This window comes from Giraffa tippelskirchi, chromosome X (assembly GCF_054371585.1).
Source record: "Giraffa tippelskirchi isolate mGirTip1 chromosome X, T2T-mGirTip1v1.2.pri, whole genome shotgun sequence".
NCBI lineage: Eukaryota > Metazoa > Chordata > Mammalia > Artiodactyla > Giraffidae > Giraffa > Giraffa tippelskirchi.
In genome coordinates, this window is record NC_137289.1 from 145,877,249 (window position 1) to 145,904,781 (window position 27,533).

The 27,533-nt window shown below is 42.4% G+C and overlaps 1 protein-coding gene across 8 annotated transcripts in view; it reads left to right on the forward strand.

Moving 5' to 3' along the window:
* ARHGAP6 (Rho GTPase activating protein 6) overlaps positions 1-26,823 on the forward strand; it is a 528,247-nt gene extending 501,424 nt beyond the window's left edge. For 7 of the 8 annotated variants that reach the window (XM_081567203.1, XM_081567204.1, XM_081567205.1 and 4 more), the window contains 4 exons: positions 7,773-7,870; positions 19,115-19,386; positions 21,451-21,531; positions 24,809-26,823. In XM_081567203.1, coding sequence (XP_081423329.1) covers positions 7,773-7,870; positions 19,115-19,386; positions 21,451-21,531; positions 24,809-25,509 — 1,152 coding nt within the window. In that variant the 3' untranslated portion in view covers positions 25,510-26,823. The remainder of the gene's footprint in view (positions 1-7,772; positions 7,871-19,114; positions 19,387-21,450; positions 21,532-24,808) is intronic. The other variant, XM_081567206.1, reaches the window with a different exon arrangement.
* Positions 26,824-27,533: the final 710 nt, after the last annotated feature.

The window sequence follows — 27,533 nt, forward strand, 5'->3', positions numbered from 1 at the left end:
TGCAATGACAGAATGCATGCACTGTTGGTACACACGCAGGGGGAGAGGAGCCAAAGTGTATTACACCTGATCTGTTTCCACTTCCTGTAACCTGTTGCCATGGAACAAAGACTGCTCCTTGCTCTTCATCTTCCACGTGTCACCCCCCATCACAGCTCCATGAATCCTGTGCTCTTAGACTATATTTGTTCATGAATGCTTCCTAATTGCCAAAAATGCTGCCTGGCATGGGTTGGCATGTAAGAAAAAAATTTTGAATTTCTTAATGCATTCTGACCCTTCAAATGCACTGAGACCTCTTTACATAATATTAAGCCATCCTCCAAACCAGAGCTGCACAAAGGTCTGAGGCTGGCCCTGCCCATGTTTGAGCTTTTGCTCCCATAAATAGCCAAAGTGATTTCTTTGAGTGTGTTTGTTAGCTGAAAATAAATGTCATCATGACTTTCAGTGACATTTACTTCTGCTGGGGAGTGGTAAAGAGTTTTCAATGTAAAGCATCCTTCTTGATTCAGTGCCAAGTGGTGGACTGGTGTGAAACACCTAGTGGCAAGTCAGAGCAGTAGGATTGGGTCCTGGGAACTGCTCTTTCAGATGCCCTTAATGGTTTGTTATGGTGACTTAGTAAATGGAGAAAACTCAAACCATCTTTCCCTCTCTGTGGTTTATGGAATAAAATACATCATAGCAGTTATACCCAAGGCAATCATTCAAGGTTTCATTTTTAATTTGATAGGGTGGATTTTAATTGTGACGGTTTTATTCTTTCATATGTGCAGTGTTTACATTTTTTCTTTCAAGCAGGAGAGTCCAAAGTTCTTTTGATTTTTGAAATAGCATTATCCTTTGAAGGAACATATGAAAATCTAAGGAGTTGAGTCTCCAAATAAACACAACCATATATGGTACTCTTAGAAAATATCTAAAGTTGCTAAATACTTGAGTAAAACCCAATGGAGATTTTGCTTTGAAACAATAAATTGTAAAGGAAGAAGCCCTTTGGGATGGGTTTGGTTCCTTTACTTAAATGTTCAGAATTTATTGATTTAAAAAAAGTAATGTGCTTTTCATGATCCTATTCCTTAGTTCCTGTTTCACTATATACAAAGTCCCAGAAGAAAAAAAAATTTGATTATTGAGTCATACATTTCATTTTTAGAGTTTTTGTATTGATGGCAACAGTAGAAAAATTAGCTGAAAAATTAGCTTAGAAAAATTCTAGTGATCCTCAGTTGGGAAAGGAAGTTTATTTTCCAACTCTAAAAATGAGTAACAAGGAAATTTTCCTATAGCCTGAGATTGGTACCGCTTTCAAGAAGAGAGAAACAACGAGACCAGTGTACACCATGAAGACCAATAATCCTGGGTTATTTTTTATTATTATTTGTAGCCATTCCAACAACATTCATTCAGTATTCATTGCAGAGGAAGCACCAGCCTAGCTTGTGTTCTGAAAGAGCATAAAATTGAGTGTGTGAGCGAATGAGTGAGTGGATGAATGGTCCTGGATATGCTGGTAGGAGTTCCAACTGCAAGGTGGAGAACAATCAACTATAGGTGGTGGCAAATGTCAGAATTTATTGGGCTGGCCAGAACATTTGTTCAAAGATGTTATGGAAAAACCCAAATGAACTTTTTGGCCAGTTCCATATTATCTCACGTAATAAGAAGCCTGGGGGCACAATTTTAGCAGCTCAGTCGCACTTATTCTCCCTCTGGCCCGCCATCTTTAGCTGAAGAGACCACAATCATTTTCAGCAGCTCTTGCAGCCATTGTCACATCCAGTCACAAAGAGAGATGTTTTCTCTCCTGCATCTCTTGTCAATATGAAGGAGAGCCTTTTCTAGAAGCTTCTACAATACCCTCCTTGGGGTCCCTTGGCCAGGATTGGCCCGTATGATCTTGACGTGGCTGTGGAGGAGGCCAGTTGACAGAACTGCAACCTCTCGAAGTTCCAGGCAGTCCAATCAGATAATCCCTGCTTTCTGACAATGTGACCAGCCCAAAGACCTTAGGTCTGACAGAAGAGAAAAAGCCAAAAGGTAGAAGCTACACAGAGTCTAGCTTCAAGAGGTCATACAGTGTAGCTCTAGAAATTCAAGGGGCAGTCAAGAATGGAGACATGTTGAGAGGAAATCCTAGAACTTCGTTACCTACCAGAAGTGTTAGGCGGAAGAGAAGAGGCATGTTTCTTTGCAAGCACCCAGGATAAGAGGTGGAAACTGATGGCTGTTAGGCAAGAAAAAAAATCTCAGAACAAATATTCACATCTCCGAGTGATCTGCTTTTAGTTTTTTCTTTTAAGTGTTTGACTTATTTTGTCTATTTCCGATACAGTTTTTATTCTAAAGTTCTTTGCAACTCTTCAGATACTTTCAAATTTGTTAGCCCTTTGAATCCGCGTAACATCCCCATAAAGGAGAAGGGGACAGATAGGATATGCTCAGATTTCCAGATGCAGGAACAGAATCCTAAAGAAGATGGTTGATGTTTCCCAAGTTTATGTTAATTATAAGCAGCAGAGCCAAAACTGGAGCTCAGGAGCTAGCGATTCTTGGTCAGATATTCTTTCAACAGCATCTTAATTACTGAAAAGGAATGTGTGTGTGGATGGTCTGCCTGGATATTTCTTCTTCCTTGCTGTGAGCTGCTATTTCCTGTCAGTTCATTCTCTTCACTTTGGTTTCTCTATTAAGTATCTAAATTAATAGAAAATGAATACTCATCCTATTGAACTGAGCCAGTAATTCAAAATTTTTATTAAATAGTAGGAAATGAAATGTGCAAATGTGGACACAGATAAGAGGAATTATTGGGAAAACAGCACTGGATGCTGCTGTATGAATATTAAAAGTCAGTTCCAGGCATCATTTCAAATTCTCTACTTTCATTTTCCCACTGGCTCCAATTTTCTGAACTATTCCTTTATTTTTTAAACAAATGTGGTTTTATCATGTGAATTTTGAAAGCTGCTTTAAATCATTTTGTAACAAGATTGGCTATGAATAAATTCATTAAAATAATGGATTATGTATTATACACTGAAGTCAGTCTTGTGTAATACATAGGAAAGTAGTACCTACCCTTCCTGCAATACACAAATCCATACATATTTAAGCTATATTTTTTCAGTCATTTGTAAATAGTGTCTTCAAGGCAAAATAGTACCAAAAGTCTTTTAGAAAGGAACTGTAGATAGGGTTATAGCACTGACGCTTTCTATTTTCATTGGTTACCAAGTAAAGGTCACATATGCTACAGAAAATAAATGTCAATAATTGTAATTTGTTAGGAATGAAGCCTAGTTGAATGAGTAAAACTCTGAATTGCAGAACAGTTTTTGAAAATTTATGCAAAGTTGTTTTCAAATAATGACCCTTCCTGTAAGCTATTCTAATAATGAATCTGAGTTGATCAGAGAACTGATATTGTGATGTTTGCACCACTCTGAAGGCCATCCACTCCAGTTGTTTATTCTTAGTGGGAATAGATTTGGTGCTTGGAGCAAAATTTTTTATTACATGTCTAAGCATAGGAAATTTTAAATTGAACTAATTGGACAAAAATACAGATAGTTTTCCTAATTTGCTCGTGAAAGTTTCTTTTTTTTAAAAAAATTTTATTGTATACATTGTTGCCCTGTACCATTTTTTTGCTTTGCAGTTCATTTTTTTTTTAAAATGACTTCTCTCTCTTCTCATTTTCACCCTTTGAATTTTAGTTTTGGAAAACCTGATGGAATCACATATATCTGTTGGGTCATATTGTTTGTAAACATTGTCAGTCTTTTAATTGATTTAATGTATTCAATGAAGTAAGAGAACCAATACTCCCATTCTGGACCTAAAAGTCCTGCTCCTTCTCCTCTCCTTCCATTCTCATTCCTAGGCCATTGCACTTGGTCATCAAGCTTTAAGAACTATCTATATGTGTGTCCCCCAAATTTCTATGTTCAACCCAGGACTCTTCCTGAACCCCAGATCCTTATTCCTGATCACTTACTAGAGCTTTCCTCCATTTGGATGTCTCACAGGCCTCTCACTCTTATACCAAAGTGAAGTGAAAGTGCTAGTCACTCAGTCGTGTCTGACTCTTTGCGACCCCATGAACTGTAGCCCACCAGGCTCCTCTGTCCATGGGATGCTCCAAGCAAGAATAATGGAGTGGGTAGCCTATCCCTTCTCCAGGGATAAGCCCAACCAAGGGAGCCAACCTGGGTTTCCTGTATTGCAGGCAGATTCTTTACTGTCTCAGCCACTAGGGAAGCCACAGTCCAAAGCTCTACCCCCAGCTTCCTCCTGGTCCTGCAGCTTCTCTGTATCAGTTAACAGCAAGCCCATCCTTCCTGGGAACGTTGACGTAAGCCTCTCTTCTTCTTCATCCCCTGCTCCCTCTCCTCTTTCTTCTCTCTCCACCCAGTCGATTAGCTGCTGCTATGGTCTCTACTTTCACTGTCTCCAGGATCCAAATATTTCTCATCCACTCGCCACACTGGCTTGGCCCTCCCTTATCTCTGTTCTGGATGTATCGACAACAATTCCCCCATCTGCGCTCCCAGCTTCGCCCCTTGCTTCTTTGCAATCTCCTAGCAACTCGGTAGCCAGAGTGATGACAAGCCGTGTTTGTCTTCTGCTCAGGACTTCCAGAGGCTCCCTGCCTACTTTGATTGAGAGCAGAAATTATTATCATGGAGTAAGACTCCACAACATCTGGCCTTGCTTACCTGACCTACCTCCTACCACTCGCCTTCTTCCTCTCACTCTGTTCCAACTTCCCTGGCCTCCTCACTGCTCCTGACTCAACATCTTGCTATTTCTTTCTCCCTTCTCCTTGGAATTATTTTCTCCAATTCCTTCCTCCTTTCCGTTCTCTGCTAAAATGTCAGTTTCTCTGACAATCCCATTTAAATGGCATGCTCCCACCCAGGATTCTTTGTTCCCTGTCTTGGCTTTATCTTTCTCCAAGTGATCCTTGCTATGTTTTCTGTTTATTTCTTTAGTGCCAGTCTTCCCATATTCACTGTCAGCTTCAAGGAGACATAAATTCTGGTCTGTTTGGTTTGTCGCTGAATCCCAGAATCCAGTGCCTGGCACTCGGGAAGCATTCACCAAATATTTATATGATGAATTAAAGGGATGAGGTGGGAAAAGGTCAGAGTGAGAAGCACAATGGTACTGAAGTAGAATGTGTGTGGGTATGACTGCTAGGGGTGAAGATGGGAAACAGACTGAGGCAAGCAAGTGAGGGGATGGCTTTGATTAAAAAGGGTTTTGGTCAAATGTCTTGATCAGACCATTGTGACAACCAGGCAGAGAAGAAATCTGATGAACGTGTTAACGGAAATAGAGAGTACACAAGTTAGAAACTGAAGCTCCACTACTTTGGCCACATGATGCGAACAGCCAACTCATTGGCAAAGACTCTTATACTGGGCAAGATTGAAGGCAGGAGGAGAAGGGAGCAACTGAGGATGAGTTGGTTCGATGGCACCACTGACTCGGTGGACATAAGTTTGAGCAAGCTCCAGGAGACAGTGAAGGACAGGGAAGTCTGACATGCTGCAGTCCATGGGGTCGCAGAGTCAGACATGACTGAGCAACTGAACAACAACAGGTTAGCAAGCTGTTGTATCAAAGGCCCATCAAGGATGGATCTTTGTTTTCAATTAAAAGCTCAAACCAGCTTAAGGAATTTGGGGGCTCACACAGCTGAACAATCCAAGAGCAAATGTGGCTTCAGGCATGGCTTTACCTTGGACTCAAATGATATCAAGAGACCCCTTTTCTTTCTCTCCATTTCTTGGAATTGTTTCTTTAGTTGTTAGCACTATCCTCAGGCCCTGTATCCTGTCTCTCCAAAGTCCCTGGCAAATTCTCACACCTTTTCATTGCTTCTAATGAAGTCGCATGCTCATCACTCAAGCACCCATGGTTCAGTCTGGGAATGAAAGAATCGTTGATTTAGGCTAGGGTACACTCACCCTCAAGCTGAAGGTTGGGGAGCAGTTAGTTTTCCAGAGGGAACTTGCAGTATGACTGTCAGGGAAATGAAAGCTGGTAATGGCCAACAGATGAGCACTCCAAAGGGATAATGAGGGCTCAGACTTGGATCATTGCAGCTGGAATGAAAAAGAGAGGGAAGAAGTAACAGGCATCTTGGAGATGAAATCAAGTGGGTTTCCTGGCTCTGAACATGGAGGAGAAAGGACACAGAGAAGCTTGGATCCAACCCAGCTTTCTAGCCTGTGTGAGTAGGGTTTGGCAATGTCATTAATGAAGATTCAGAATGAAGTAGGAAGAACAGATTTATGAGAGGAGGAAAGTATTTTGTTGCTTTCTCATCCCTGTTCTTCTTAATAAAATTGTTTCCAGCTTCTTAGAGCTCAAGATGAATTGAGTTCTGCAAGAGGCAGGAGGCAAATTCTTCCACCAACCACTTACTCTCAGAAGACTTGTCCCCACAATTTTTAAGAGTCTTGTCTCCGAGCTCATACGTGACAGAATCAGAATGAAAATGTATTTTCCCTCAATAGCTGAAATTTCCTTTGATTGAGCATCGACAGAGTAGAAAACCACTGGAGCCGAGTTCAATGTTTGTTTTCTAGAAAAGTCCTACACAAGTGATTTAGGATTGGAAGACCATCCTCTCATGCCCTGAGGATTAAACTTAGAGACACACATGATGCTCATCTATAAAATTCTAGAGCATGCCTCATCCCATTGTGAAGAAAAAAACTCCTAATTGTTGATAGACCAGGATGCAAGAAACAAGTGAAGGCAGGCACTGAATGACAAAGTGACATCTGCAAATGTGGTGGCAGTATTTTTTGAGTATCTACTCTCTGCCAGGTGCTGTTCTAGGTTCTCAACATGTAACAAGTCCTTTACATCACCATATCAACCAGCCCTTTGTGGTGAGTCCTCTTACTGTCTCTAGTTTTCAGATGAGAGCCTTGAGACCTGGAAAGGGTATATCCATTGCCCAAAGCCCCACAGCCATATACGGGAACTCAGACACAACTAGCCTCTGGCTGCAGGGTCTGTCCCCAATAAACTAATCGTATGCTCCAGAACCGCCCAAGACAGTCCTAACTTCTGCCTGTTATCTTGGCATAGTTATAAACATGAACTCTAGAAAGTGTCCCCATTTGGACAAGAAGTTATGAACACCATTCCTCTTAACCACGATATGTTGCTCATTCAAAGTCAAGAAAATCGAGTCCAAGCAACAGAGGTTTCCAAGTGGTTAGGCTCTATCTCCAGTCACGAGTGGAGTGACAGTTCACCGCACTTGAATTGAATTGAGTAGTGAATATGAAAGTGAAGTGAAAGTGTTATTTGCTCAGTCATGTCCAACTGTTTGTGACCCCCTGGGCTGTACCTCTATCCATGGAATTCTCCAGGCGAGAATATTGGAGTGTTTTGCCATTCTCTTCTCCAATGGATCTTCCCAACCCTGGGATTTAACCCGAGTCTCCTGCATTGCAGGCAAATTCTTTACTGTCTGAGTGACCAGGGAAGCCCAGTGAGTATGACTCTTTGGTAATAATCCAGTTTGTTCTAAGAATGAAACTGGCTGCATGGGTTGGTGTAGATTTGGTTTTAACCAACAAATCCCTCTGTTCTCTTATAACTTTTGTTGTCTGTGCGACCCCATGGACTGTAGATAACTTTTGAGGCATCCTTTAAATGCTATCGTCAGACTGCCAGTGACCACAGTTCGCCTCTTGCTGGAGCAGTTTTATTTATGCCTCGACACTTGGTCCCTGCAGGTCCCCCCAGATCTGCAGAATGAAGTGCTGATCAGCCTGTTAGAGACCGATCCAGATGTGGTGGACTATCTACTCAGAAGGAAGGCCTCCCAGTCTTCGTGAGTATGCTTGTTTTTGCATCTTCTAAAATCGTCTCGGGGATGTCTATTTCCATTTCCAAAGAAGTAGAAAAGTTTACATGACTCCACACAGGGTGACTTGAGTGGAATTTTGGTGACTTCCTGGCAAATCTGATCTATCCCCCTAAAAAGAAAATCCTTGTCTTACCAATTCACTTGTCAAATTAGAAACTGCCTTTGGGGATTTTTCTGTTTCATTTTTTGTCTTTTTCCAGCCCCTTGAGACTGTGCTTACCAGGAAAAAAAGCCACTAAATCACACTGGCAGGAAGCTCAGGAACTGACAGTGATATGCATCAGTGATTCCACTTCTACAAAACTGTGCTTAACAGCCCCCAAGGATGCACCTGGATGCATCTTACCTGTGTAACTTACCAGCGGGACAGGTGCATTACCAAACCACAGGACAGGTCTCAGCCAAGGCCTAGGTGGCCCCCTCGACTTGCCCACTCTTTATAGCTAGCATCCTTTTGACAGAAACACACACTGGTCTCCACAGGCCCCCATGTTTGCAATGAGGAAAATACAAGCCTTGCTGTAGGCTATGGTTTGCCACCATTTTTCCCCCAAAGGAGAAGCACTGAATTTTTCCTGCTGGTTAGATTTTATGATTTCTCTTCACCATTTGCTATAGAGGCAGGGTGTATGGAGGGTGCCAAACATTTAACAAAGCCAGTTAAGGGGACAATATTGCATCATGAACCAGGAGCGATGTTGCCATCAAGGCACCAAACCCTAAATTTGTGACAGGAAAAGTTGTGATCCTTCGTGAAAGTATCATTTATGCTGTGCTTTTTAATCTACTGAATTTCAACAATTCTAAGACACATATTCCCCCAGGTTTTATAATCTCTGAAATTAAGATTAATCTTTTTTTTATTAATTTTTTCTTAGAGTATAGTTGCTTTACAATGTTGTGTTAATTTCAGGTGTACAGCAAAGTGAATCAGTTATACATGTACACACATCCCCTCTTTTTTAGACTCTTTTCCCATATAGGTCATTACAGAAGATTGAGTAGAGTTCCCTGTGCTATACAGTAGGTTCTCATTGGTTATCTATTTTAGACATAGTAGTGTGTATATGTCAATTCCAATCTCGCAATCCATCCCACCCCTGCCCCTCCTCGGTATCCATAAGTTTGAGATTAATCTTATAATCAGTGACATGTCTTCAGTTAAGTCATAGCATTTTTTCTCTTAGTCATACATAAATACTGTAATGGTCTGTCTTATTCAGTGGTATCTTGGAAAGATGGACGTGCATTAAATTGTTCTTTTATACTGATGTTGAATTTGATGTACTAATTTTCATTTAAAACTATTTCAAATATTCAAAAATTATGTTCTTTACAGAAACTTGGTGGAGAGAAATTGCACATTGTTCAGGCCTCCTTTGCTGGGTCATTACGTTAATTATCCTGCTCAGTTCAGTTTCACTCTCTGTCCTGTAGAGCAGGGAAGAATTTTTAAGCGGATCATCCTTTCAAGAGCACTTTTTAAAATCCATTTCTGTGCCAATCATTATCAAGATAATTTCTGCTTCAAGTAAGACATTCTGCCTAGATTCAAGACCTAAGAGCCAGGAGAGAATAAAAATTAATTCAAATTATATACATGGACTAGCATTTCATGGTCTTGCTTTTCATGTCAGAGAATTAGGCTTTCTTAAATTTTCCCAAGATACCTAGCTATCATCAAGATGTAGACTCCAATTTAAACTAACACAGGGCTTTTCTTTGCAGTAGATCTTGTGCCACCAGAATTTAAAGGAACTTACTTATTTCTTTCCCCTGTGCAAGAGAACAGACATCGTGGCCTTCTCTCTGTGAATACCCTGATAAGCTGCCTTTAAACCACTTCTCTGTGGGAAAGCTAGAAAACACACACCTAAAAAAAACAGTGATTTTTGACTTGCCGAATTTCTTGCTTTTACATGGCATTTAAAAGTATGTGAATATTATACGTTGAAGAATCGGTGACAGAAGTTATTTCTGTGTGGTTTTCAGGTACACTCTTTGCATATAAGCACCAATAAATGGGCCTTTCTTTCTCTACTGTTAGGAAAAGGAAGAATCATATTAAGCCCATCCCAAGCTGTAGAGTGGTTTAGCCTCTTCCCTTGCCTGTCCCCTTAGGAACAAGAATTGCAAGGCCTAGGCAAGCTAACCCGATTCCAAGTTGTTAGGTGAGTGACAGGGCTTCAAGGAAAGGGAGGTGAGCTCACAGGAGCATTGAAGATGTCAGAGACGAGTGCCATGGAACAGAAAACTTTGGGAGAAGACTGGCTAAGTAAGAAGGAGAAGTGAGTGTTTGGTTTTTCTCTCTGGATACTGGTCAAACAGCAGCTCAGAAGGGTGATAATGCTGCCAGGAAATGAAAACACATACATTAACAAATAAATATGGATTTTTAATGGCCGTTTGAGGCTTGAAAGTCCTAACCCTCTGCAGGCTTTAAAGCGTGCTTCTCCACTTCACTGTGCATCTGGATCACCAGGAGTTCTTGTTAAAAGACTCTCTGAATCAGTATGCTTGGGAGGGAGCCTGAGAAACTGCATTTTTAACAGACCCTCAGATGGTACTGTGATATGGCTGGGCCATGGTCCACACTTTGAGGAGCAAAAGCTTAAAATCTCAAGGCAATTTTTTTTCAATTTTTTTTTTTTGCACTTTATTTCTATTGTTATTACATTTTGATATATAATGAAATAATGCAGAATCAGTAAGAGCCCTGGGCTTGTTTTCCTGTAACTAGATGGTCCCATCTGGGGATGATGGGAGACAGTGACACCTGAAGTGTGTTGCTTATGTCCAGTCTACTCTGTAATTTTTTATTGAAGTATAGTTGATTTACAACGTTGTGTTAATTTCTGCCATACCACAAAGTGATTCTGTTGTGTTTGTGTGTGTGTATATATATACACACACACACACATATGTACATATATATGTATATAAATATATATACATTCATTTTTTAGATTCTTTTCCAACATGGTTTATCACAAACTACTGAGTATAGTTCCCTGTGCTCTACAGTAGGACCTTCTTGTTTATCCATCCTATTTATAAAAGCTCACATCTTTAAGAGCTTGCAAGTTTGTTGAAGTAGGCCTCCAAGGGACAAATGGTATGTGCTGGGCCTCTGGTTCTCAGCCTTGTCTCCCCATTCGAATCACCCAGGGAACCTGAAGAATACCTCCACCTGGGTTCCCCCCTTAGAGATTCGGATTCATTTATTCTGGGGTGCAGTCTGGACACCGGGATTTTCAGAGCTCCCATGTGATTCTCTCCCAAGTGGCCAGGCTAAGAACTGCCAGCTGAGAGCTGCCCGAGTAGATACTACATATTTCCTGTCATCCACAGAGTTGAGGTTAGGTGATTTGTTACATTCCAAAGGGGGCTCTGTGTTGACAGAGAAGGCAACCAGTGCTCCAGACCATAAATCCACATGAACTTTGGAGAAGAGAAAGAAATGTTTCCTGCTGTCTCATGGATAGCTTCTGAGAAGAGCAAGGGAACTTTGTAGGGCTGGAGAGGTTGTCAATAGGCCTGGATGTTTGGGGAGCTTGAACCAGGGCCTGCTCATAAAAGTAAATATGTCAGCTGGCTGGGGACCCCGTAAAGAAGCTGGCCAGTCAAAGAACTAAACAGACATTTCTCCAAAGAAGACATACAGATGGCTAACAAACACATGAAAAGATGCTCAACATCACTCATTATTAGAGAAATGCAAATCAAAACCACAATGAGGTACCATTGCACACCAGTCAGAATGGCTGCTATCCAAAAGTCTACAAGCAATAAATGCTGGAGAGGGTGTGGAGAAAAGGGAACCCTTCTACACTGTTGGGGGGAATGCAAACTAGTACAGCCACTATGGAAAACAGTGTGGAGATTCCTTAAAAAACTGGGAATAGAACTGCCATATGACCCAGCAATCCCACTGCTGGGCATACACACCGAGGAAACCAGAATTGAAAGAGACACGTGTACCCCAATGTTCATCGCAGCACTGTTTACAATAGCCAGGACATGGAAGCAACCTAGATGTCCATCAGCAGATGAATGGGTAAGGAAGCTGTGGTACATATACACAATGGAATATTACTCAGCCATTAAAAAAATACATTTGAATCGGTTCTATTGAGATGGATGAAACTGGAGCCCATAATACAGAGTGAAGTAAGCCAGAAAGAAAAACACCAATACAGTATACTAATGCATATGTATGGAATTTGAAAGATGGTAACGATAACCCTATATGCGAGACAGAATAAGAGACACAGATGCATAGAACAGTCTTATGGACTCTGAGGGAGAAGGTGAGGGTGGGACGTTCTGGGAGAATAGCATTGGAACATGTATATTATCATATGTGAAACAACATCATTCCATGTTCGATGCATGAGACAAATGCTCAGGGCTGGGGCAATGGGATGACCCAGAGGGATGGGATGGGGAGGGAGGTGGGTGGGGGGTCCAGGATGGGGAACACATGTAAACCCATGGCTGATTCATGTCAATGTATGGCAAAAACTACTACAATATTGTAAAGTAATTAGCCCCCAACTAAAATAAATACATTTATTTAAAAAAAAAAAAAAAAAGCTGGCCAGCACAGAGGGCAGAAGCCCTTAAATGGCAGGCTTAGTGGTAGTGCCTAAACCCAGAAGCAATGGCAAAGAATTAGAGTGATGAGAGATCGTGGTCATGATAGATTACAGTGCTGACAAATTACGGTACCCCAATGCTGGCAACACTGGCATGCCAATCATGCCATCAATAGCACATGCTTGTGTGATACAACATGCTGGTTATGAGGTTTGAATTCAGAGCCAGATTGCCTGAGTCCAGATCCCATTTCCACTGCTAGTTAGCTGTGCTGTCTTGGGTAAATAAATTTCTCTCTCTGTCTCAGTTTCCTCATCTGTAAACTAGAGATAAAAAGTCATACTGGGATGAGGACTTCCCTGGCAGTCCAGTGGTTAAGACTCCACACTTACAATACAGGGGGGTGCAGGTTCGATCCCTGGTCAGGGAACTAAGATCTCACATGCCATGCAGCCAAAAAAAAGAGGAAAAAGTCATACTAACTTTATAGTTATTTGGCTATATTAGAACAGTATCTGGCTTTAAATAAATGCTTAGTATTTGTTAATGATCATTATCACATTGCTTGGCATTTCATCATTCTGTTCATTTATAACTACTTACCAAAGTAGGAGTTGGTAAGTAGTTGTAAGTAGTTTTAAGTAGGGTGTCACTAGATTCTGCCTTGCCGTCCATGAAGCAACTTATGAAGGCAATATGACGTGAGAGAACCCATCCGTGTTAAGTTGTGGCACTATGTGAAAAGGCAAAGCCCAGCTGATCTAACTGGCATCGGGATGGTGGCATGGTTCTGGAATAGACAGAGGGGTGAGGATGAAAGGCACTGAAGTTGGGAAGATGACCTGATCGCATCAGGCCAGGTAGAGTTTGAAAGGGACAGGAAGCGGTTCCATTTGCAGGTCATGAGGTGGAGAACCTGGATAAACCTGGATAAGCTATGGTGCAATGGAAATGGACAGAATTCTTGTTCTGAAGATTTTACTTAGTGAAAACTCAGCTACAAGGGCTATAAAAGGTAAGAATGGAAAGGATTTTCAGGAAGACCACAGAGTGGAAAGCAACAGTAGCTTCTAAAATGAATTCCGTAAGTGCAGTGATATGAACGAGCTCCCTCGCTATTCTCTTCAGACTCTTTGATTTATTTCCTGAAGCTTCTGTTCTGTGCCATCAATTCACATACCTAAATAAGGTTTTAGCTTCTCGTGCCCCACGTGGAAACTGCATAAAATTTTATTTGGAGTGGACAAGTAAGTTTTCAAAAGAGTGTCAAACCAAGAACATACTCATCATAATTTCTGTTTTGAAAGATGAAACATTTAGTAATATTTGGGAATTTCATGTTTGCATTTGAGTTGTTTCCGCTTCTGTATGTGACAACAGAACTGGGGGAGTGAAAGGAGGATTCATTATTTTTCCTTGTGCTTGTCTACTTACATTTTTGGCTTCAACCAAAATGGATGCCAAGAGGAGATTAGAAGAGATTTATATTACTAAAAAGGCAAGACTTCTAGTTTTTTTAATTGCTTGTCTGGTGTATTTATTGGAATTATATGCTCTTTTTTTTCAAAGATACTTAGAATAGATTTCCCGCCCTCCTTGATTTAGGGATGTAAGGAAATACGGGATGAGAACAGAATCAAAGAAGACAAGGTGTGATAAACACAGGCATTTGCAACAGAACAGAGCAGGGCTGGGACTAGGGTGAGGAAAGTGAGGTGCAAGTTTTAAGGGTGTGCTAAAACAGTCATCAAAATGAACAACAATTAAATGTAGCAACTTTTAAAAACCAATGTTACCACCAAAAATCTACAATGAGCAAAATAGCAACAAAAATTTTAGAAGACCTGGGCAAGTTCTAATGTCCAGGTTTATCTCCTGGTGGGAGTGTGGATCCATATCAGCTTCTCTTTGGAGCAGGCTGCCTTTGTCCCTAGGATTCTGCATAAGGGATGTTTTGCAGAAGTGAACATGATGAATGTGAAAATCTTCCATACATCCAGAGCGGCTGTGGCGGTGGATTCCTTTCCCTTTACAATTAACAGTGTCGACGGTGGTTATGTGCTTTGAGTTCCGACAGACGGAGGTTTATCAGTTCACGGCTGAGCCAAGCATGAAACCAAAGCAAGTTTGAAATCCCCAAGGATGTTTCTCACTGGGGTCGCTCAGCCAGGGGCTGGGCCGGCCACTTTCCGGTGATTGAACCGGAGTTTTCCATCTATCCACAGAACAAGTTCTGTGCCTCCGGCTGCAGTGCAGGCCTGCCCACAGTACCCTGCCAGCGTGCTTACACCCTGACCTGGAAGGACCAGCTAAGGGTGAGAAAGCAATTTGCTCTCCGTGTCCATCTCATGCTTGTTTGGTTGGCTGAGACTGGCCATGCATGCTGTGGATGGTCCCGAGGCTTTCAGGGCTCATGGGAAAGCTCTCCAGTCATGGAAGCAAACCCATGTCAACTGGCATTATATCCAGTCAGCATTCCCCACCTCAATCCATGAAATTCCAACACCTAGAGAGACAGAACACTATGTGCCTCTCAACGATTTCTCACTGCTTAAAGTAAATATTTTATATAAATAAACACATGAATATTTTAGCCCTTTACTTGGAGCGCTGAACTTAAAATTGTCTTCTGAGAGGTGAATCATCTTAGAGGCAAATCTTAGAGAAGATATCAGTGACAGCTTGTCTCATTTTTTTCCAAGATACTCACAGGGAAGGTCCTGGATTTGTTTCCAGTTGATTTAATGATAAAGCAATGGAGTGACACTAAAATTTTTGAAAACTCTGAACTGCCAGTATTATAGTGAGACTTCTGAGGAGTAAATATAATCGTTTTATTTCATTAATTGGTGGGCTCTTGTGTGGAAAGACAAGACTTCCCAGGTGGCCCAGTGGTAAAGAATCCGCTGGCCAGTGCAAGAGACGCAGGTTTGATCCATGGATTGGACAGATCCCCTGGAAGAGCAAATGGCAACCCACTCCAGTATTCTTGCCTGGAAAATTCCATAGACAGAGGAGCCTGGCGGGCTATAGACCGTGAGGTCTCAGAGAGTAGGAAATGACTGAGCACATGTTCACACATGTGGAAAGACAACTCTTGGGCTTGGGTTCTTAGGCAAATTTGGCCACCACCTTACTGACCTCTGCTGAGAAATTAAAATGATAAATAGGAAGTACTTTAAACATATAAAAGAGCCACCAATTATAAGCATAAAACAGGACATTTTAATATTGATTTTTGAATAATTTTAAACTATGCAGTCCAGGGAATTCTCCAGGCCAGACTACTGGAGTGGGTAGCCTTTCCCTTCTCCAGGGTAACTTCCCAACCCAGGGATCGAACCCAGCCTGCCGCATTGCAGGCAGATTCTTTACCAGCTGAGCCACAAGGGAAGCCCAAGAATACTGGAGTGGGTAGCCTATCCATTCTCCAGTGGATCTTCCCGGCCCAGGAATCAAACCGGGATCTCCTGCATTGCAGGCGGATTCTTTACCAGCTAAGCTCTCAGGGAAGCCCGTGATTTTCAACAGTATTTATCAAACACATTTTCAAAGTCTCAACCCCATGTAACGTCACCATCCCCTCATTTCGTCCTCTCTCGATGTGTGATCAGGGTTGTTAACAGTAACTTCATCCAGTTGCTGCCACACAATGAATTCTATATACACGTCAACTTATGTGCTTCTGCCAGGCCAAGGGGTTGCTTCACCTAAGAGTCTACCCCTAGCTGTTTGCCATGTGCTCTCAACCTGCATCAGCTTCCATGGCTAAGAACACTGGCTGGGGAAAGAGGGATCCCCTCTGATTGGGTGGCCCCACCTGCCCATATTCCTGGGGGTGACCCCAGCCCCACTGAGGAGGTTCCTGGTCTGTGTCTGCCGCTTTCACCTCCATCTCCAGGGGTTAGCTCTGGTCTCCTCCTCCAGTTTCTCCCCTAATGGGGGCTGCAGCTGTGGTGACCTCGGTGGCTTGACTTGGAGAATGACACCGAAGAGCAGAGAAAGGCAGCTTGGCCCCTCCTGCCCACCCCTCCCCTTATCATGTTCTGATCCATAACCAAATGGCATTCAGTGATCTGGCTCCTGCAGGCCAGAGTTGGCTGGGATGGGCGTGCTCTCTCCTCTAATCTGCTGTAGCCCTGCCAGCTTGAACTCAGAACCACCACATTGCCCCACTGCCAGCCAGGGTTGAGGCTGTGGCCATTATCTGTGATCTTTCTGCTGACTTGCCTCCGAGGAGATCCATAGCCCACGGTCACATCTATGGGGTAAGGGAGGGCAGGTAGGTTTGGTATCTCAGGTTTGGTATCTGACTTCCCCGAAGTATCAAAATTACCTGGAGGGTTTTTAAAGCCCTGCCCCTAGAGGTTCCCTTTCAGTCCTCAGAAGCAGCTCTCATTTGGCTTAATGGTCTGCTGTCACCATCTTGAAATTCTAGTAATTATCCTCACTGTTCATTTGGCCCTGGGCCCTGCTTGTGATCCACAGTCCCTTCAAGAGATCCAAAGGGCAGCCTGCGAATTCGCATTTCCAGCCAGCGATGCGTTTCCCAGATAATGGGGACACTGCCGTGTCAGCAGTACTGTCCCTAGTACTTGAGATGTTCAGGAAATTTCTTTCATGGGGTGTTTTTCCTGATGCACGTAACTGTTGACTGAATCTGCAGCTTATAATGTTTTGCTCTATATATTCTCTTCTGTATGTTTTGTAAGACAGATGAGCAAGATATGAGACCAAACCATTGTGGTCTCCATGAGCTACAATACGACCTTTCCAAAACTCTCTTCCTATTGAAAGGGGGCCCAAAAGCATCTGTGGCCCTGATAGTTATTTTAATTTGGCAAATGAATTGACTAGACTCTTTTAAAACAGCTCATAAAAGCAGGTTTTATGTGCCTACTCTTATCGAAATAACACTATGACTTATTCTTGCCAAGTAGACATAAGACACTTTCATTAATGAATGGAAAAATGTCAACTAAACAGGGAAAGCAACTGAAATTAGCCCGGCAATTTGATGACTAGCCCCGGTCAGAATGTAGAACCCAGATTCTAAGCTGAGCTGTGTGGCTACCAATTCAACACATTTGTATTTGCTCATTCTCACAGTGGAGTGTCCTCAGTGAGAGTCAAATCTCATGATGACAGACAAGGGTCTGTTCATTTTGTCTTGTGTTCCCTCCACAGAATCAGGGAGAGTTTCCCCCTTTAATTAAATGATGGCAGTTAAATCGTTTTTCTCCACTTTCCAGCAGAAGTAGTAAGTTCCTTTTATTTTTCCTTCATTCATTGGAAGCCTAAAGTTTCTGGAAAACCATCCTCGTGGTTGTCCTCTGGCTCTTTCCCATAAGGTCATCAGTCATTGGTTTAAAGAGGAGGCCAGGAAAGGACTGTTTATTCCATGTGGGTAAGAAATTCCCTCAGCAGAAAGTGCCTGGGGCCCTAACTGCCTCGGTGACAGGGAAAGCGTGTCACAGCTCTGAGTTGCCTTCCCCTGGCAGTAACCCTTGCCCGAGCCCCCAGTGAAGCCAGACCCCCTGACAGCATCCTTCCTCCTCCTGCATACACAGAACGCTTAGATTAGGAAGGGCTTGCTCAGGCATGGGGTTACCTTCTATAAGATCACCAAGGATTTGTCTTGAAAAATTAATTGAAAAGAAAGTAAAGACAACAGAAGTGAAGTGGGGTGAGGGACGGGGGGGCAGCAGAAGCTGGTGTGGGAACTTTTAATCAATCTGTGATCATTTCCCTTTAAGATGTTGTCAGGGCCACTGTTTTGAGGAAAGTAGAAAATACAGATATTCCCAGGTAAGACTTCAAACACTCTTGTCATGTTCCTGATGTTCTTGTTTTCCTGTTCGGCTCACATTTTCACCATTATTTCTGTTGCTGTGACAACTCATGCTCATATAAAACTTAATGGATATGCTCATTAGTACGCTTTACATCAATTTGTAAAAGCACTCGTGCCTTGAAGAATCCTTTTAGGTGTATTTAAATACCATGGATTCCAGTGACGGTTATATGTTTATCTTTTTAGCCACCATTTTATCCATAAAACAGTTATTCCCACCACCACCACCATCATCATCGTTGTCATCTTCATTGTCAGGAAGGATGGATTGATTTACATTAGTAATTTGGGTGAAAAGAGAAAAGGTGTCCATAAACTGCATGTAACGTTTCAATCATAGTTTTGTCTGAATTATTTTAAATTCAGGATATTGAGGAAAGTTAAAGAGTTATCTACAGTTTTCCCTATTTAACAGATAGTGAGCATCAGATTTTAATTTTTAAATGGAAACAGGGATTGATCCAACAGGCATTTCAGCGATGCACCTTGAAGACAGGGATCCTTGGGTTTCATCACGTCGCCCTGCTGTTTCCTGTGATATCTGTTGCGTTTTGCTGCCATCTGCTGGCCATTTCATAGAAACACTTTCACCTGATTGACATGGGAGTCTTGGAACCTTGCTCAGAAACTCTTTTTTGTTTCAGCCCCTGTGTCCACACATTCTCCTACCATCATTTGTAAACCTGTCTGCTGGTTTGAATCTGGTCTCTCATTGCTGACACACTCACACACCTATAATTGTCTCCTTGTGCCAGAAGCCCTGACATGCTGAGGTCAGAAGTTTCCTTTTCCATGGGAGGAAGGCACTCGTCCACAGACTCCAACAAGGCCTCCAGCGGAGACCTCTCCCCTTATGACAACAACTCCCCTGTGCTGTCTGAGCGTTCCCTGCTGGCTATGCAAGAGGACGTGGTGCCGGGGGGCTCAGAGAAGCTTTACAAAGGGCCGGAGCCGTGTGTGCGCCGGGTGGGCCACTTGCCCTCCTCGAAGTCGAGGGAGAGTTCTCCTGGACCAAGGCTTGGCAAAGGTAATTCATCCAGTCCCTCTGATTGCATGTTGCCCGATGTGGGCGCTTTGGAGCTTGTCTCCAACCCTTCCTTGTTTCATGTTTCTCTAATTCAATGAGCATTTACTGAGGACCTGCTGAACACCGATCCTGGGTCCGAGTCCCTGCACACCCAGCTAGGTGGGAAGCAGTCTCCAGCTCGGTGAGCTCCAGACAGTCCCAGCTGACTCTCCCCTCCAGCATCCAAGGAACTTGCTGTCTCCTGGCTTGTGGCCTTGGATACATATCTTTTAGTCTAAGCTGGCACCCTGCCATTGCTGTTACTTTTATATACAGAGAACAAGCTGAACTCACTATATAATGAGCAGGCATATTCCAAATAAGTCTCCATGGCAATGATGACTTTTAGGCAAAAGAAGATTTCCATGGTCAAGTACATTTGGGAAAGGCTGAGTTAACCAAGCTAACGGTTTCTCTGCTGTACAAGGTCTCAAAAATCTTTACACTGCTAGCAGGCACCATGAATTTCCACAATGGGAGGGAGGGAATGGTTTGCAGCTTTTCTCAAATGGAGTTGACCACTGAATGTTCGATTTTGTACTCCCCCTCCACAGAACAATTCTTCAGGGTCAGGACTCGCAGGACACTTTTAAACTGATCATTGGAAGACACAGTACAAATTCTTGCTGCTGTATCACAAATATATAGTTTTATCTGAAGAGTCACTCTGAAAGGGCTCCTTTTTTTGATGTTTTTAATCACAGCAGCTTTATTTTTATTTCACAAGTATCTGTTTCAAAAATTTCTTTTAATTTACAGTGAAAACAGTAATTGGTGTTTCCATCAGGCATAAAATTTCTTTTTAAAATGTGAAAGTACTTGCCTCATCTGCGAAATGGACTCAGGGACATCTCTTCAGGATTAAATGAGAGAATGAATGCATATGAACTGCTGAACACAGAGAAGCACCGGTAGACATTTGCTTCCAGAAATAGTCATTATCATCATGTTGCCAAATTTGTTTGTTTAGATGCTAAGTCGTGTCTGACCCTTTGTGACCTCACACACTATAGCCCACCAGGCTCCTCTGTCCATGGAATTTTCCAGGCAAGAGTACTGGAGTGGGCTGTCCTTTCCTTCTCCAGGGACTCTTCCTGACCCAGGGATTGAACCCATGTCTCCTGCATTGGCAGGCGGGTTCTTTACCACTGAGCCACCTGGGAAGCTCTTAGGTTTCAGGATTGTAGTAAGGATTAAATGAGATGGTGGGAACACCTAAGATAGAACCTTAGGCTGTAAATATTTGCAGATAGATTGGGGGGGTGTATGAATAAACACATGCAGGACTGTGACTTTGCTGATGCCACAGAGGAGTATTCCCTAGGCAAGATAAATGAACTATAACCATTGTTCCTCTGTCTCTATGTTGATGCAGTTGGAGCTGTTGTCACCCATGACAATTCTACTCATTTCCTAGCGCTGCCATAACAAGTGAACACAAACTTAGTGATTTAAAACAACACAAAAATTTATTATCATACAGTTCTGGACGTCAGAAATCTAAAATGGGCCCACAGGGCTGTGTTCCTTCTGGAGACTCTAGAGAACAATCTGTTTCCTTGCCTTTTCCAGCTTCTGAGGCTGCCTGCATTCCTTGGTTCATGGCCCTTTCCTCCATCTTTAAAGCCAGCAACATAGCATCTTCTATCTTGCTTCCCTCTTATAAAGACCTTTGTGATTACACTGGGCTCACACAGATAATCCAGGATCATCTCCTCATTCCAAAATCCAGAACTTAGGCACACCTGCAAGACCCTTTTCACTATAACATCTTCACAGATTCTGGGGATCATGACTTATTCTGTCTACCACAGCCATCACAGCAAAAGAGCCTTTTTGTGAATTCCAAATGGAATAGGCCTCCTAAAAGGCAGGTCTGCCTCATATTCTGTCTTGTATCCATCACAGTCTCAAATACAGTACTTTGAGTAGAAGAGATGTCATAAAAATATTTATTGATTTTTTTTTTACTCTTCAGTTTTCATTTTGAGTTACATACCTTTTTTTTTTTACACTTCTTCCTAGATATGGCAGAGGAGGCTTTCAATATCTGGGGAACTTGGCATTCAACATTAAAAAGTGGATCCAAAGACCCAGGAATGACAGGTAAAGGATTATATTTTAAAACTAATGTTGCAGTTACTTTTAATTTTCTTTGCTTTTCACCTTACTATCATCATATTACATGCTTCTCAGATATTATTTGAAAAATGCTGTGTCAATTTAGGGAGAATATTCACAACCTAAAAGCTGAGTGTTATATTTTATTGGGGGGGAGGATTTTTAGGACTCCACGCTGGGGAGACTTGGAGTAGTGTGAGAGAACTGCTCTGAGGAGGCAAGGGAAGGAGCCAGGTTATACAGACATTTGCAACAAAGGGCAGGTAGTCTGAATGTCAACAGATTATTGTTAATTAAAGGAAAACCAGATATCTCAAGTTAAGGAATTTAGCACTTTTCCCTGTCTGGGAAGATGCAAGAGCCTGGCTCACTGAAATCATTCCTTTGATCTGCACCTCAGCTACCTGGGGCCAGTACCCTGTATTTTCATGTCCTGAGCTTCCTCAGGGCTCACCACAGGGAGTGGCTGCAGGAAGTGGCCACCATCTGATGGCTGCTAGATGACAGGTATTCTTTTTTTTTTCCTGAATTTCTTCAGGGTGGCTCAAATTGGAGGGCTGCAATCACTGAGGGCTGTGACATCCTTGTTTACTGATATGGCAGGAAATATCCCATTTCTCAGCTGGAAATAGGGGAAAAGGAGATAAAGCTGTACCTTTCCACCAAAGTACATCAATCTTTGACTTTATTTCATTTCATTTGCAAGAGTTTTTAAAGATAGTTATAATCATTCTGACTGTGTACCTTTATATGATTTGGCTACCTTTCATTCTCCAGTTATTTTCCATTATTGTTGTTAAGGGCTGTGTAGTATTTTGGATGCATATTCATAGTTTATAGCCCAGTGTCGGGACCACTGAGTTGTTTCCATTTTTTAGTGATGTTGCAATAAGTTAATGTCAGGGACCTCTTTTATATACTTTTTGGATTTTGTATTTTAAATTGTAAAAAAAGTTCACAAAATTTTAGAAAGCCAGTTGTAAATCTGAAGTAGAAAAGTGGAAAAATAGGAAAATTCCTTGGTGGGCCAGTAGTTAGGGCTCCATGCTTCCACTTCTGGGGGCCTGGGTTCCATCTCTGGTTGGGGATATAAGATCCTGCAAGCTGTGTGATGCAGCCAAAAAAAACACAAAAAACAGAATAAGAAAGTGGGTCAAAATATAACGAACCTATCCAAGAATTCAGAGGTATAGTCACTTCACATTCCATAGAGGATACAGTGGCTTGTGTTCCATAAGCCATGGTGGCAGTGCCATTTCATGGTACTGTCCATGTCACTTTAATCTCATTGGTACTGCAAATCACTGGGTTTGCATTTGGGTTTCTTTAAAAAACAAAATTGTATATATTATTATCATTTGCCTGTATTTCTTACCAGTAGTTTTCAATTTTTCTATTAATCAGCTGAATTTCACCCACAGATTATCCTTATGTCATTGGCTATTTATGTATGCTAGTGTTTTTAAAATTGATTCTTACAAACTCTTCTTATAATAAAGGCATTAACCCTTTGACCGCATTGTTTGCCACTGATACTCCTTGCATTTTCTTCCTTTTTGCATATCTGGACATTTTTTAATGTTTTACATGAGCAATTGTATCTCTTTTGTGTGAATTCTTTTACAAAATTAATCTTAACTTTTACTTAAGCATTGGCGAATTAGTTACCTATACACTTTTCTCCGTCACAATATTTCATTATTTTAACCCTTAATTCTTTAATCCATCTGGAATATGTGTTAATATATAATTTGAGGGCTTCCCTGGTGGCTCAGACAGTAAAGAATCCTCCTGCAATGTGGGAGATCTGGGTTCGATCCCTGGGTTGGGAAGATCCCCTGGAGGAGGGCATATAATATGAAGTGTGTGAATTGTTTTATTGTTTCCCTGTGTGTGTATGTGTGTATTCCCTTTTTCATTGTTTTGTAATACTTCCCATATTACATTTTTAAAGCATGGTGCAATTTTATTTTAATGGCCTCTACTCCAGTTTGAGTATTTGAGTATTGATCCATTATCTAAGTACATCTCACCTTATCCCATGAACTGCTTTACTGTCTTTTTCCCCAAGGATAAATTATTCCAAGATATCCTGCTCTGTTTTCCTTCTGCTGGTTCAAGTCTGATCTGTCCCTGTGTAAATGCTTATATGCCCCTCTCCCCCCACAATGATCTCCCTGCTTACTTTTTAAGAAATGAGAGGATAGGGCAAATCAACAGGAGACAGGCAGCCTAGGGACATACGCCCCAAGAACTCATTTGCTTGTGAAACACACTGTTTTGCTCTCCTTTCAATTTCCTGAAGAAAGTTGTATCAGTTAGGGAAGGTTACAAACATCCCCTAAATGTCAGTGGCTTAACCTTTCACAGGTTGATTGTATCCCTCACTACCCAGTCCATTGTGGATTGTGCAGGGTAATGAGTGGTGGGAATACTCTGCTCCAGTCATGCAGGGTTTCAGTTCAAGTTCCATCTAGCCAGTGGCTCCCCCATCCTCAGAGGCCTCAGTGTCTTCCATGATTGCTCCATCGTGAGCTAGAAGTTGAGGGAAGAGAGCATGTCTAGACAATTAAGAGTGCATTTGGTGTTTCTCCTACTGGACCAGGCCTAGAAATGGCTTCCATCACACCTCTCCACACTTGTTGCTGCTGCTGCTAGCCAGACCGTATTTATGTGGCCCTCCTAACTGCAAGGGAGGCTGGGAAATACCATCCAGGAAAGAAAGGGGATGATGGGTGAATAAGGAGCCAGTCTCCCCCACAGTGGCAGGGGTAGAATATACACAGGGGCTGCTGCCTTCACCTTCTGGCACTAAATGGGGCATTTTCGATTAAATTCATTTATTCCTACTTCTTTGATTGACACAAGAGAAACATGGAAACACTATATTGTATGTCCCCTCCGGATTGCAAGTTGCACTGAACAGGAAGAGAACGTTCCTTTTACCTTATAGGTTCAGAAAAGTTTCCATAAGCACGGCAGAGAGGGGCTTTCCGAAAGCAGAAATTAAGGCACAGGACTATTTAGTCTCATTTGACAGTGAAGCTGCCCGAGTCCAGGCATCTGTCTTTGGAGCTGTTACATGAATTGTGCCGATAATCAAGAAGCATTGTTCAGGTCTCTTACTAGGAAGTTTTCTACTGTAGTCAGCCACAGCTAAGCGTGTCCTGTGCTTTTTAAATTTTTTTTTGAAACTGGCAAGGCACCCCGAGAGGGAGGCTACAAACCAATTCCATTTCTCGTCCTTCTCTCTGGCTCCCAGGTTCCTACGGAGACATTTTTGAAAGCAGCTCCCTCCGTCCGGGGCCGTGCTCCTTGTCTCAAGGGAACCTGTCCCCCAATTGGCCCCGGTGGCAGGGGAGCCCCACAGAACTGGACAGCAGTGCACAGGCTATTCGGAGGACTCAGACCGCGAGCCCGGCGGCCGAAGGGAGGGCGCACGCCCCCGTGGCCCGCGTCTGCAGCACGCCCCACATCCATGGCAGCGGGCAGCCCACACCAAAGCCGAGGCCGGAGCCATGCGGGACTCGGAGCAGCGCCGAGGACCTCGCCGAGAGCGAGCTGGAGGGGGCCTGGCTGCAGAGGAGAGCCAAGCCTCTGCCCCAGAGACCTGCAGAGGGTGCCAGGCACGACAAGCGGCCTCCTCCTCCTTATCCTGGTCCAGGAAAGTCAACCGTAGCATCCCCGGCCCACCAAGCCGCGGAGCCACCGCTGTGGAGGCCGCGGAGGCCAGAAGAAGGCTCCGGAACAGCTTCACAAGAGGGAAGCCAAACAGTCGAGCCGCAGCGAGGGCACCAGGCCGCCCAACAGAAAGCGAGCAGCGCCTACCCCAGTCCCGCCGGCGATCAGAACAGTAAGACCTTGGGGGAACCCAACTGGCTCGACTGGCAGAGGGAGCGATGGCAGATCTGGGAGCTCCTGTCCACCGACAACCCCGATGCCCTCCCGGAAACGCTGGTCTGAGCCCCCCGTGCTCACCCCTCACCTCCCAAATAGCCTTCTTCCACTCAGTAGGGGAAAAAGTGGGTGTTGGACAATTGGGCACTTACTTATTTTTCTTCTTTCACACTTTAAAAAAAATAACACGAGAAAAGTCAGTTCACTTAAAGATAGAGCACCCTAGGACCCTGACCCTTTATAATAAGATTCTATTGCATAGCCAGCCTTCAGAAAAAAAACAAAATGTATGCTAGCGTCCGAGCTAAAAGCTATTCACGTTGGCTCTGTATAAGATAAAATTCTTGCTTTGGTATAGCTTAATTGTATTTATATGTCTTCAGTTTTGACTCTTGTATATTCTGTAACAGATTATGTATGATAATCCTGTATGTTATATTCACAGAAAACAGAAGGAACACATTTTTTAGTCACTTATTCTAAGTAATGAGATTCTATAGAATGTTCTAGAATATGCACAAGCGGGTTTCTGTGCTTTTGCGTAGCTTTTAACTGGGGACAGCCCTTCTTTCAATGCCTAAGAATAACACTAACAAAGCAAAATAGAACAGAATATGAGAAGCCATATTTTTATATAGTAGTGAGATACAAAAAGAATATAGTCACTGAATGCTTTTTCATATTGAATATGTTTTAAGGAAAATATTAAATTTGATACATTATGGAATATATTTTTAGAATCTGTTTAGAAAGAATTCAGTTAATGAAACAAGAGAAAGGCCGTGCCTGACAAAGAAAGAATAATGAAGAACTTGTCCTTCCCATTTTAGGTCAAATTCAACTTTATATAGACCATATATAATATATATTTATAATGTACGATTTCTATGTATTTTTCAAAACTATAAACTGGAATCCAACTATAAAGTGTTTGAGTGAAAAGAGAGTATTCAAATTATAGAACATGATTTTTCCTTTTGCCCCATCATCAGTATTACCTAAATTATATGCAGCGCTTTGTGAAGTAAATCATATTTGGAAAAAAACGGAGCTCTGTATTTACACTGTGCCAAAGGCTGAGGAAATGTTTTCTTTGGTAATTTTCTGTGTAATGTAAAATGTTCCTACCATACTTCAGCAGTAAATTTGAAGTTTTTCAACTGCAAAGCAATTTTTGACCAGCAGGTGGCAATTTGCTTCAGTATTTTATGAGGTTTTTTTTTTTTTTTTTTCACTTCATAAGGGAACGTGTATCATAGAAAAAGATTCTTTTTTTTTTATAAAACATGCTACTCTTAATTTTCATATTGGCGATGACATTTTCAGTGGTGTTTCTTCAAGTTCTTACTTGTGCCATAATGAATAAAAAGTTAAAGCAAAGGCTTTGTTCGCTGGCATTAAATCTCATGAATGAACCCACACACCATTCCACATACACACTTCCGTATCTGCAAGTCCAAATGTAATGAATAGTGTCAGTACTACCCACATACAGCTAAAGAGCTAATAAAAAGTCGTAGGTGGCTTGGGGACATAACCCAGTGAAATTGATATTTGTTGCAAGTGAAGGTTGATTGTCATTCATTTGAAACTCAGTTATTGATGAGGAAGTAGATGGGAACTCAGGTGGTTTCCCACGTGCTGGACAAGTGTTTCCCAACACAATCCTTGTATGTTATATCTACACTACAAGCCTTGGATGCTCCTTCTGTTTCAGGGTTGAAATGATGAAGTCTAGAAATGCTGTCTGACATTTCTTAACCAGGGCAGGGGGGTGGTGGCGGCGGTAATGAGGGTCTTCAGGCTCTGCCATTGGGTCTAGCACTTCTACCACTGGCAGGAATGTGGGAAGGACTTGCCTGCTGGCCTCTAGCTCTTTCTGGCTGCCCCCACACAGCCCAGAGTTGCAAACAAGACCCAGAGCAAATGCTGCCTGATTGTAGATCATGGGTTGCTTTCCCATGCCACCTCCCTTCGTCCTCCTCCTGTTGACTCTGTGTTTTCTTGGCTTTGAATTTACCCCCCGTCTGGCTAGTTCTCTCTCCTTTCTGGACTCAACTACCTGATACATGGGACTGCCCCCTCCTACT